Source organism: Halichoeres trimaculatus, unplaced genomic scaffold (genome assembly GCF_033239565.1).
Source record: "Halichoeres trimaculatus isolate MK-OKI-2021-1 unplaced genomic scaffold, fHalTri1.1 fHalTri1_scaffold_15, whole genome shotgun sequence".
Lineage (NCBI taxonomy): Eukaryota > Metazoa > Chordata > Actinopteri > Labriformes > Labridae > Halichoeres > Halichoeres trimaculatus.
The window spans coordinates 18,987,935-19,000,973 of NW_027437193.1; the positions used below are offsets into that span (position 1 = coordinate 18,987,935).

Sequence of the window (13,039 nt, forward strand, 5' to 3'; positions counted from 1 at the left end):
CCTCTGTGTAAACTCTGCCTGTCCCCGCGCTTATGCCCTGGATTCCCTGCTGCCTCTTTTTATAACCCTCTTTCTCTCTCTCTGCTCGGGCTTTTCTACAGCATGCTTGAGGCCGCGCAGGGCTGTAAGGTCAGCTTAAGAAACATGTGTGATCTTACTTCTTCTCTTCTTCTCTTTTTCCTTAGACTGCCGCACACGTTTCTTCACCTCCACTAGTTGTTAGCCATTAACCTTTCTTCACATCCCTGCACTCTTTCTGAATGCTATTAACACTACTATTACTTTACTGTTTTTTTTAACCTCACTCTGTTCTCTCTCTGAATTTTTTTTTTACCTCTTGTCTTCTGCATCATCCCTCCTTTACCCAGTATGGTAATCTGGCTCTGCTCTGTCTTGTTATCCCCTCTCTCCCCCTTCCCCCTCTCCCTCCCACACTGTAGTCACTCTCTAATTGCTGCCTCACCCCTGCTGTGCTTGGACCCGGAGGCTAAATGAATTCTGCAGGGAGAGTGTGAGTAGAAGCACACGGAAACACAGAGCTGTTTATGAGACACTTGTTTTTATAACCTTAATTGATGATTTCCTAGTCTGGATGTGTGTGTGTTTATAGTGAGTGCTGGCCTGCGTATTGGCCGGTTTAACTTCCTGTCTCCTCTCCTCACTTTCATAGAGACTCTTTTATCTAAGCAGTGTAATTTATGACTTTAAAGCAGGTCTTACAAGCCCTCTGTTCTCTTTCTGACTCTGCATTAACACAGTGTTGAACTGAGTTTGAGTTTGCCCAAATCTTTAACAAATATGTACTTAGACTTCACAAGTGTGTGTTTTTAAGATGTGTGCATATTTCAGCACAAGTTCGGGTCAGGACAATGTTAGCGACTGCTTGAAGCAGCAATAGAAGAAGTTTTAACATGTCCAACTTTAGTAAAACTAAATACTCCTGAGGCACCATACGGTGCATATTAGGGCTGCACAATAAATTTAGCCATCCTGCTGATGTGCGGCAAGACGTGAGTCAACACAAAATCTCACATTCACTTCCCCATGACTTGTCCTAACCAAAACGTCTGAACACAGAGATGCGATCACTGTATGTGCATGTAGAGTCTGCATGTGACTTATCAGCACACCGCTTACGCAGCTGTTGTTATCTCGGGTAATGTCAGCGGGTAATCAAGACAGAGGCTTAGCTCAAGGCATCATTTTAGTACTAGTTTCCCCTCAATCAGCAGCACCTCACCCCTGCACTGGTCACCGCTGTGGTTACATACCGGAGCTGTAAACAGAGCAGACATGTCATGGAGTTTTGGCTTTTAGTGGCTCCACCTGCAGCGTAGATGTGGTGCAGCATTGATTAAGACCACAGGTAGGGAGCAGTGAACCTCTGTCTCAAAAAGTTACTGTTGATTCCTCCTCTTTTTTTATGTGTCAGAGTCACTGGCAGTGAGCTGAACAATTACAATAAAATCAGGAGAGATTTCTTTTTTTCTTTTCTTTTTTTTCAGTTTTGTTTTTCCAGAAAAGAGAAAGAGAGGATACTGCGGCACTCATTATTTTTGCTACAATGTTTTGATGTCTAAGGCCATTACGTGATGGTGTTGATTACTACAATATTTGAAGGTTTTCTGAAACTTAACACAAAATGACTCTAGATGAAATGTAGGGAAGCTATGATTTCTACAGGCACAGCTTCATCAACTATTTGGTCAAAGTCCAAGCTCATGGATCCCATCTAAATGGATGCTTTTTTAATACACAGAAATACTATGATCTGACTTCCTGTTTGAGAAGCTAAGTTGTTTTTAAAGTCCCTTTCCTTCCTGAGCTTGCCAAGTTGGCCACAGAGTCCAGTTAATAAACCCTCCCCAATAACCCACAAGAAGAAACAGAGTATAGAAAAAGAGTACTGAGGGGATTATAGGGGTTCAGACCAAGCAGCGACAACAGTATAAAAGTATGAACCAATGTGGTTAGTGTAAGGATTAAGACTTGATGCAGGAACACCACAATTAACATACACACCAAGAAAAAAGGTGAATATTTACGACAAAAATACATGTGTTATGAACATCATGTGTATTTTGTGTTTTTGTCTCTCTCCTCCGTTGTTGGTGTGCATGGGTGTGTCTCCGACGGTGTGTTTGTGTTGCAGGTGGAGAATTGTGATTGGGTCTCCAGTGGGAGATGTGATGTGATTAGCGGAGCTGCAGAGACGACTCCTCTGAAGCAGCAGCTATCAGAAGCCTACACTTCTTCTCTGTTCTCTATTTCTTTAAACTAAGAGACTGACATTTGACGGTACAGCCATAAAAATGTCACCACCTGGATTTAACTAAGTAAATAGATACAAGCCTTCTATTGGATAATTAGTGCATGGATGATTATCTTTCAGCAGGCAACAAGTTAACCCCAACTGGTGTAATGAGTTGCTTCTCATTTCTTATACAACCATGTGAAAAGACACATCCCGGGGTCATGGCAAAGATGTTAGTCTGTTTGAGAAGGGTCAAATCACTGGCATGCATCAAGCAGAGAAAAAACTAAGGTGGTTGCAGAAACTACTAAAATTGGGATAAGGACTGTCCAGTGCATTATTAAAAACTGAAAGGGTAGAAACCCGTTGTCTTCAAGGAAGAAATCTGGAAAAAAAAATCTTGTATGATCGTGATCGGCGATCACTGAAATGTTTGGTGAAATCAAATCAAAGAAAAACAGCAGTAGCACTCCAGGCTATGGTTAATAGTAAAAGTAAGGCCCAAACATCCATGGAAATGCATGATACAAGGCTTTTTATCCCATCACATTCTCAGTTACAGAGACAATGTTCCCTGAAATCAGGGACAACAACAACCAAAGTTGGACTCCAGAGGTGTAAAACTGGTTGTTTTGACAGAACTCGCGATAATAAATATTCTTGTGTCCCAGAGTTCAGTTTAAAATGACAAATGTTTCCATAACTGCAGGCAGGAAACACAATTTAAGCTGCTATTCTGTCTGAACTACAACAGAAGATCAGAAACTTGTGTTCATATCAGTAGATGTACCACAGCATATTTGTGTTTGCCCAGAACAAGCTGTTCCACTCTTCTACATAACATTAGGTTAAAAATACATTTACACAAATTGCCTGCAATGAGCACATTCATCCAGCATGTGCACAAACTTCTTTTAAATGTTTTAGCTATTTGACTCCAGAAGAGAGAGGCAGGCTGCACTGCTGACACTACAAACTGCTTCACAGAGAGAAAAGTTGAGGGTATAATAACATTTAATAACTACAGCCGAAGAATTTCAGTAGTGATTAGAATCAAAGTTTATTCAGAGCTGTTAAACAGTTTCTGCATGATTCCACAGTGAGTGAATGCGTCACTTCCTGTCTGTGCCGTGACTCCGCTCCGTCAGACGGCACACATCATGCCTCAGAAGTGTTTCACAGCTCAAAGCAGCTGGACTCATGAGATCACGAAATCACATGAGAACACAATAAGATCACGCAACCACAGCAATAAACACAGAGATCAGCTGTAAGAGGCTATTATTATATGTGATCAGGAGTCTGTCTGTTTTATTTTCAAACTGACTGTTTCTACTGCCTGCTGTTCAGCTTGATGATGAAAATAGTCTCCTGTATTACAGCAAAAAGACTTTTTTGGGAATGAGGCACAGATGGGATGTGGCATACACCCTTGCCATTGAAACAGTAAGCGATCAGTGCGCTGCAGGCGGAAGAACACTCACGTGTCACATCTTGTGAAGTGCAAAAATGAGTGGGCTTTCTGACAGCAAGGAGAAACTCTAAAAATATTTAAAATAGAGCTTCCACTGACTTCAGTGTTTGGGCCTAGCTTTTTAAACTGAGCTAAATGAGGTGGTAGAGCCGACCTCGTCTGCAGCAGTTGATAGCCCAGCTTCAGCGACTGTTTTCAGGCGGCTTTCTTGACAGAAGGTCTGAGGTAGCTGGCATCTCCTGTGGCTAGTACACTTAAAACTGACTAATACCTTAATACAACCATACTTATGAAAAAAAAAAACTCTCTTTAAAAGCTCTGTGTGAAACACTTCCCGTCACTTTAAATGTATTTAGAAAGGCCTCCTGTAGAGACAGCTTCATGTTTGAACTCCACACCTCAAAGCAGACTTCTTTTTTGGTAAATTTGAAATCTAACGCCTAAGCAGCAGTAATAACCGTGATGGCGTGCAGGGTGTTTTGTCAGACCTTTAAATGTTCCTCCAAACTCAGAATATTTTTCAAACCTTGTTACGGATTAATTGCTAGTAAAGCTGGGAACAAAAGAATTCAACATGTACAATGGCTCCTTTCAGAGTACTTTACATGTTATTAGTAGTTATTTAGCACAGATAGAAACTGTTTTAATGCTAAAGGGGCAGAAGTCAACTAAGTAATGGAGAAAAGACACCGAAAAGTATCCTATTAGTACATCTTTGATGCATTTTTAATGTTAAAATGCTAAACTAGTTACTACAGCTGGAAGAAAAGAGAAACAGGTTTCAATACACGGCTTTAAATTGCTGTTGAGTAGAAGGGTAATGTAACATTAAATATTAATTATAAAGAAAAACATTTAACCCCAAAACATCCCTTGGATTAACGCACAGTTACTTTCCACGACTGGCTTGAAGCTGATGACAGAAGGGGCTTTTGCTAGAGTGAGCATCAGAGAAGACACTATGTGCACGCACGCTAACACACTCTCAAACACCAGGCCTTAACTTCCTGTGACAGCCTCCTTCTCGTCCTTGCATCACACCGTCAACTTCCCGCGGGCAGATTTCACAATATCATGTGTGAGCACGTTGCACCCAGAGGCTCCAAAAGGAGGCGCAGGAGGCACCAATAACACTACAGTCAATAACCGTGTTATTTATATATCTTGAAGTGCCTTCAGGCTGCAGGACTCCTTTAGCTGCATTTTGCAGGGCAATTTTCAGCTCTGAATGTTAATGAATGATTCAGGGTAATGAGAGAGCTAAGTATACGCCTCCGTGGGAAAGGCTGGTACAGTTTGGTGTGTCAGAAACACAAAGTATTTAATTACTGATTCACATTGATGTCTGCATGCTTTTTTATTCATGTTGTGCTGTACTGTGAGTGTCATGTGTGGCAAAGACAATAATGCTAATTGTGAAACAGGAATATTTCACTAACTATGAATTATGTATGTTCACGCTGAAATTAACCACATGCAAATGATAACAGGCTAAGCTCGTTTGCTGTTGCACTGCTGAATTACATATGCGTATTAGCCTCTCTACAGGTAGCTCAAACACTTTGGTTGATAGAAAAGGTGAAACAGGGCAGGATGGAAAGCTTGAATTTCCTCTCAGAGAGGAAGAAACGATTATATATGTCACGTTCTCTCCCCACATGAGGTGTTAGCGAGTTTGCATTTCAAGAGAGTAGCGAGGATGGAAGAAAAGCTAATCAGAAAGTGGTGTTTTTTTCTTAATCCCAGCTCTGCTGAGGCGCCTTTTCTCCTCAAGAAAAATCTGTGTTTCTTTCACACTGCCTCTGCAATCACTTGAAACCCCATTACAGACCATGTGACAGCATCAATTAAATTCACAATTATCATGGGGCAGAGACACTCCAGCGTGAGAAAATATAGTAACATCGTCTGTGTGCATGTGTGTGAGTGTGAGCGTGCGTGTGTTTGAGACTGAGATAGAGAGTGTGTGTTGATAGAGGGCAGAAAACTGAGTCACACAATTCACTACTCAAAATGTTTCGTGCCCTTTTTGGCAACTCTTGTGAACCATAACAAGTCTGCAAAACAAGATGCTGCGGTAAACAAAAGCTCAGATCTCTCATGGTATTACGACATATCAAGCCCAGCCCAGCTCCAACAACAGTGAATGGACAGCTGGTGACACGTTGGCTGAGTCTTTGAGATTTAATTCCAAATGAGCTGGGCCTTTTTGTATGGCTTTCTAACAATTTGAAATCAGACACAGTACTTATAAATATCCATGCAAAACTACACTGTGTGCTGTCAGTGCGTCCACAAAGTTGGCCCTGAAATTCATTATCAGTTTAGCTGCAGATCCTTTGTCTCACGTTGACATCACAGATTAGAGTCCTGGCTCTTGTTCCCAGCTTTAGCAGAGATTTATCCAAAACCGAGCTGTCCTGGATCACACAAAAACACAGCATGAATCAGTGTTAGCAGGCGGCTTGTTAAAGAAAGCCCACAATTAAATACAGGATCACACCTTTAGACGTGCACACCGTGTGTGTGTGCGAGTGCAAGCGTGTGTGAGCAGACACCACACAGACAACTGAAAGCAAGGCTCGTGTTGTGAGTCACACGCAACACTGTTTGCGGCTGACCAAGGCTGATTTCAGTACTGGATCTGGCAGGTGGAGCTGGTTTTGGCCCGTACAGTCCATTTCTCTTCACACCCTCCATCACAGCTCTCTCCATTAAAGCACAATCAGGTCCCCAATCGAGAAAAAAACAAGGCGAGCCTGTCCGCATTGATCTCTCTACCTATAGCGTCAGCCTACATGGAGCGAAGCAGGAGATTAAAAATTCATAAGCGTATTAAGATCTATAAGAGCATTATTCATGTGTGCCGTCACTGTATAATACAGTGTGGTACTAATCATACGCATCTCTAGCCCAGCACACACACACACACACACACACACACACACACACACACACACACACACACACACACACACACACACACACACACACACCTACACACACACACACACACACACACACACACACACACACACACACAGAGTCACAATAGCTTTTTGGGTGTACTCCAAGTGTCAGCACTATCATATGGGCATGTGTGTGTGCAGCCTGGCGTTGTTCCCTCCTTGAGTGCCATACAATGTGCTGGCATAAACACCTGCTTGACACAGCAGATTGGCACTAATGGCTTTACACACAGTGCCATCTGTACGCTGGACCGTTAGCTCTTACATCTCTATGGCAGTGCTTCGCAGCGTTCAGTTTGGACAGCCATCAGTCAAAGTGCAAAGTGCAAAAACAACCAAATCAAATGTTGGCTAATTAGCTTCACACTTCTTATGAAGGCTGCAGCTCCTTCCCAACTGTGTGCACCTGGATTTGAAACATAAGTTAGAAGCCTTTTGTCTAGAGTGTAAGAAAGATCTCTTACTGAGCTTAACTTCAAGTACTCACACACTCAAACTCACACTTCTCACTCTGTGGCCTCCAGCAGCCCGCAGCAGTCACTCAGGGATCATTACTATTCATTTGCTCAGCAAACTGGCCACACAGGCTTATAAATTAGCTCATCTACCGCAGCTGGGTGCTGAGACAGTTGGCGCATGCTGAGGCCTGAGAGCAAAACCATCACAATGCTGGACTCTGAGACACCTTCTGTCTGCTCCACGTGTCCTACTCCTCCTCCTCCTCCTCCCTGCTTATCTGCTCGCACCGTCAAACGCAGGTGGGAGCTGTGCGTCAGGCAGAGGGGGTGTGACATGTTCAGTCAATGATTGTAATAAATTACATTGCAGAGCATTAGGACTTCAGCCATGTGTGTGTTGTGCTGAGGGTGCAGGCAGTGATAAATCCTGTCAAACCAAGTGTAAATCAGTCCAAATGAAATAGCATTAGCGGGACCTTGCAGACCTCTGACCATGAGGGAGGAGAGCTGACAGGCCTGACCTACAGGGAAATGAGGGAACACTGCGACTACTCTTGCTTTCTCGCCTTGGGGTGTGGATCAATGGTGGAGGGGAAAGTGGAGCTATTAATTCTCATGGATAAGTCAATTCCCTTTGGTGGGTGCGGATTGAAAGTGATCATGACTAGCCCCCTTGGGTGCATGTGATCTGGGCCCTCTGTTGCGCCTCAATGCACCATTGATTCATTGGAGTTTTTATGGCTACCTGAAGGCACCAAATCGCAGTGGAGCAATGTAAATCAATTCCAATTGTAGGTTCATAACAATGCTCAGAAAACTTCGAGTGCGACTGTGAGGTTGGATTATGCTAACGCATCTTTTGTAAGGTGTGTACCTAGAGGACCTGAGGTTAAATGTGCCATGTAGGGAACTTGTAACAATGTCTTAAATATTCATAAAACATTCATAAAATAGTTCACAGCCCTTGTAAATGTTGAATGAAGTTTTTCTTTTTCCTTACCCGTCCGATGAGCACAGGCTCAGGCCCAGCGTACTCTTCAATCACAAAGAACTGGTTCCAGATCCAGCTTCTCCTGCTACGAGAGCGTGTCCCCTTCTTTTCCAAGCGGTCAGCCATCCCTTCCTCCTCGTCCACCTCTGACTCTTCTGCCTCCTCAAACACGAGGCCTTTCCCATTTTCTGGATCGACAGCTTGCATCGCAGCGTCTTCTTCATTGTGGCTCCATTCGGGAGCCGGATGGAGCCTCAGGACATGACTGCTGTTGACAAGTTTGTTGTCTTCATCTGCGGGGTACTGAGCTGTGCTGGGTTCTGTTTGAGCAGAGTGAGCTGACTCTGTTAATGGGTCTCTATGGGAATCTGCAGCTCTGTTCCCCGGTCTAAGTCCCAGGGGTTGCATTGTCAGCACAGACGGCGGAGAATCATTTGTTTCAGAGGGAGCAAACAGTGGGAAGTGTTTCGTCGATGTAAATGGTGGCTCTGTTTGGCTGCCTATTACTTCTTTCTCCGGGCTGAGACCGACCTCGCTGCGAGGTGTTGACAGTAAGCGGACGAGGTGTTTGCTCTTATTATCACTACTATCTGAACCCTGCATTCCCAAGACGCCCTGCCCTTTACTTGAAGCTGGATTGACTTCACTTAGAGGATTATCACGAGTGTTGGCACCCTGGTCTCGATTAAGATCTGGAGTGGGGACCGGGCTTACATCAGGATATGCAGTCTGATTATCAAATCCAGGGTGAAACTGAGTGACAGCCGTGTCTTGTCTCTGCACTTTCTGAGCCTCTAACTGTCCGTGATTAACGTCAATCAAATCTCTCTTCCTGCTCCGGCTGCCCTTGCTGGAGAAGCTCAGGCTGGGAACGCTTTGCATTTGGGAATTGACGATCCTAACTAAGTTCTCCTTTGACAGCAGCTTCAAAACACCATAACTTCCAGTCAGGTTAAACTTTCTGCTTGAATCTGCACTAAAACCTTTCCCTGGCACCCCTGTAGTATGGACACTCAAATCAGGTCTGCTCCTTGATCGAGATCCTGATTTAAACCTGGTTCTGTTGGCATGCCCGTCCGTCTTATGGTGGACGGTGAATGTCTTCTCCGACCTTCCTGTTTTAGCAGGACTCTCAGAGTTCTTTGTGTTGTTCCGAACTTTCTTCCCATCCTGGTTTAACTCTTTGTTACTGGTTGAAAGGTGCAGACTTCCTTCCTTTTTGCTGACTGAGTCGACTTCACGTTTGGGCTTGAAAACTTGCCTCTCCCTGCTGGCTACTTGAGGAGCACTGTGACTTTGCACCATCCTTGAGTAAGAGAATGATCCGGTGTCGCCTGCCTGCTCGTGATTAATCAGGTTTCTCAGAGTCACCACTGGCATTGAATTTGCATCCATGCTTGCGTCCCATTGGTCCAAAGCTCTGCTGTCAGCTAGCTTCACCATGTGTGATCCACCCACTCCTCTCCTACGTAAGATCTTGCTGGCCGAGGCTCCTCCTACAAGCCCCTCCCACAGGCACAGGGAAACCAGTAGGAGCAGATTTCTTGTAATCATTTTGTCTTGTTGAGAGATGTTCTAATTTGAGTGAGGTTTGCTGAAAGGCAGGCCTTGTTTTCCAGTTGTCTTCATTCTCCTTTCTATTTTCTCTCTTTTCATGCCCCTCCTCTCACTCTCCCGTGCTGTGCCCTTCACACTGAGCTGGAGGGCAGGTGTCAGTCACTCCGTCTTTTTTTTCTTTTCTCCTCTTAATGTCTTCCTCTATCTCACCAAGCTTCCCTCCGCTGCTTTTTTTCCCACTCGTCTTGTGAAGCGTCTCATTCAGTTTCCCACAGAGGCTTGAACACCCTGAGAGAAAAGATAAAGATAATTAAGTTAAAACTTTAATCATTGCACTGCGTTAATTAAAAGTGCAGCCGCATAGACAGGTAGGAGAATTCACAGACAAGCAGACAGAACGGACCTTTTAACGGAGCAGCAATCACATTTTCACAAGCACGGGGGGCTTTTAGGCCCTGAACATACATCCATTTATACCTTCATAATGACCCCAGAGTTTTTTTTCTTACATCTATTAGATAGAAGGGGACAAAGTTATCATTATACTTCTCCACCAGGAAAAAGATAGGATAACAGTAATAGAAAATGCTCTGAGCGTTTAGTAATGAGAACAACTGTCAAGGATTTGTGACTGCAGAGCAGAGGAGGACGAGCTTCAGTATGAAACCAGCTTCATATCACTTTGATGCCTGATTAATTAGCTGGATTAACATTGTGCTTTGATCAGTCAGTTAAAGAATGTCAATACAGATGCAAGTCATAGATTCAGATGCACTTTGTAGTGCTCTGCGCCTCGAGTGATGCAAAAGGTTCCTCGGTTCTCATGCTTCTAACTCAGACTCTCAGCGTGTCTCTGAAGCACTCAAGACTCAAATGAAAATCCTACGCCAAATCAAAATGTCAGATATCAATCAGTGCGCCTGTTTTAAGATGAGAACAGGCAAAGATCACTTGTAATTCAGTTGCATCAGCCTACGCATCTGACAAGTCAGTAATGTGACTATTTGCCAGATTGAATTAACATAAAGACCTTTTTATCATTAAACTGTGTACATGGCAAGACAGCCATGTGAAATACAGAAAATGACTGTTTAAAGGGGCATTCCTGTAATTTAATAAGCCCTCTCATATCACTGTAGGACCTCAAAGACACAATATTATGAGCAGAAGCTGCATGCTGAACATGATGATTGTTTGTCTTTTGCATAGGTCAGATCTGACCAACTCCTGCATCACTGAGTTTACTTTAGCCCTCATTAGCTGCTTTCTGAATAACCCTGTTAGCCTTTCTCTTTAGCACAGACAGCCTTTCCTCACCCTGACGGGAGCAGCTCAGATTGGAGAGGATGGGTTTTGTCTCCTATGATTGACAGATCTGTCCAGCTGTGTTGTAAAGGTCGTTTAATGGCTTGTGTTGGCGGCAGACTATCTTCCGTGCTGCTTTAACAATCCTAGACAGCTTGTATCTGCTTGCCAAAGACGAGTGCACTAACCAGACGGAGAGATTCAAAGACAGGATGCACTCAGTCCAGCTGAGATTATAACAAGTTGAAACATTTTTCCCTTAACGTCAAGACCGACCACAAACCCAGAGTTGCCAGGTCGGCAGGAATACCGCTGCTTTTGAAGTGTTGCCGCAGGGTGATATTTTTGTCTGTGGGCCATGAAGGTTTATTTTGCATGCAAAATACATGAATAATAACTTTAAATAAATATCCATATTTCAGATGAAATTATTTATTTATACCTCATCATACAAAATGGACTGCAGATCATGCAGGAAGTACTCACACACACACTTCCATGAAAACCTTCACATGCCAAGACTATAAGACATGCACACACGCCAACCTGCCCGTCAGCAGTGAGATCAAAGAGCTGTTCCTGTACATCACAGAGTAAAGTACATCAGAAACACACAAAGGAGGGCTGTATAGGGAAACTGCCTTTAATGCCGGCATGCTGAACATTTCTGCTTGTCCTCTGTATGTAGAGCAAATCATTTGCAGATGACAGCAATAACAGCAGACTTTGAAAGCTTTGCATGTGGTTTGGCTGGGGAATTCTGTATTTTAATTGGTCGATAGACTTCTTTTGTAAGAAGACTGAATAAATGAAAATGTATGAGGCCTTTTTCCACAGGTGAAGCTAATGTAATATGAGTAATATGATCAATGTTATGTCTTAAATGTTTTCTCAATGTGTTCTATATTATGTGTTACTCTCGGGAAAATCACCCACAATAACTTCTCAACTCAAGTCAAATCAGTTCCAATTCGGAATTGTCATTTCATTTATCTCTTTGTCTAGTTTTATCCAAATGAAAAATTTAAAAATCTCATGAGAAAATTGTGTAATTGTGTTGTTTTGGTATCAACACTAGGGTCAATATTCATCCACAACACTGAACAGCACAACTTTGCTGTCAAGTGAGTCAACCCCTCATGAGCAAGGCCTGCTGTCACTCACAACCACAGCATCACAGGGATGAAAGATGGAGAGACACAGCCGTTGTTTTGTTTTGTTTTTTTTGAGAAAAAAAAAAAACATCCTTGTACACAGTTGCACAAATAGTCACTTGTATCCTTCTGGTATCACCAGCTGATTCTTATTAGCCTCCTAAACACATCAACATTAAACTAAACATTTAGATTAACCATCAAGCCACAGTCAAACATTAGCAAAGCTTTTTCCAACAAAGGTAACATCAGACAAGGTGAACAGGACTTCTGCTGAAATATTTGTTGACATTTCTTCCCTTTCTTCTCTGAGCTGACACACCTTGCAACAAAGATGAAAGGATAACGCCAAAGATTCATATCCCTCAGAATAGGATGATGTTTATATGATTGGTTTGGATAGTTATTAGAACTTTATGTTTTCCAGTTAGATGAAAACTGAAACCAACTTTTTGCTTCAGTGTCAGCGGGCTGAGATGAAAAGCACAGGAATACTTAACACGGATTGATTGATACAATGTGTGAGATCAGGTTGTCTCTAGCATCACTTTTGCAAGTTTGGATATTGTGAAAGCCTGACAACTTTTGATCTACAAATTACTACCATTGAGATAATTTCAAACCAAGAAAAAGGTGTGGCAACATGAAACCAATCTGTCATCTAAAACAAGTCACTTTCTTTCTCATAAATGCTAAGATGATGACAGCCTATGTGCTAAAATGTAGCTTTTAATCATTATTCTTCCCCAAAACAGTGGATGACAAGAAGATAGTTTTGTCTACTGCTTGATTGTTGTTCATATTCAAATCTCCCAAAGCAGAGGTCTGCAAGCTGCAGCTCTTTGACTTATTTGCAGTGGCTCTCTGAGGCTTTGAA

General features: G+C 42.9%; 1 protein-coding gene across 4 annotated transcripts in view; it reads right to left on the reverse strand.

The window, feature by feature from the left end:
• The window catches only part of cdh24b (cadherin 24, type 2b), a 296,244-nt gene that overhangs the window by 163,920 nt on the left and 119,285 nt on the right, over positions 1–13,039 (reverse strand). For all 4 annotated transcript variants that reach the window (XM_074687942.1, XM_074687943.1, XM_074687940.1 and 1 more), the window contains one exon: positions 8,156–9,991. In XM_074687942.1, the coding sequence (XP_074544043.1) occupies positions 8,156–9,700 (1,545 nt within the window). In that variant the 5' untranslated portion in view covers positions 9,701–9,991. The remainder of the gene's footprint in view (positions 1–8,155; positions 9,992–13,039) is intronic.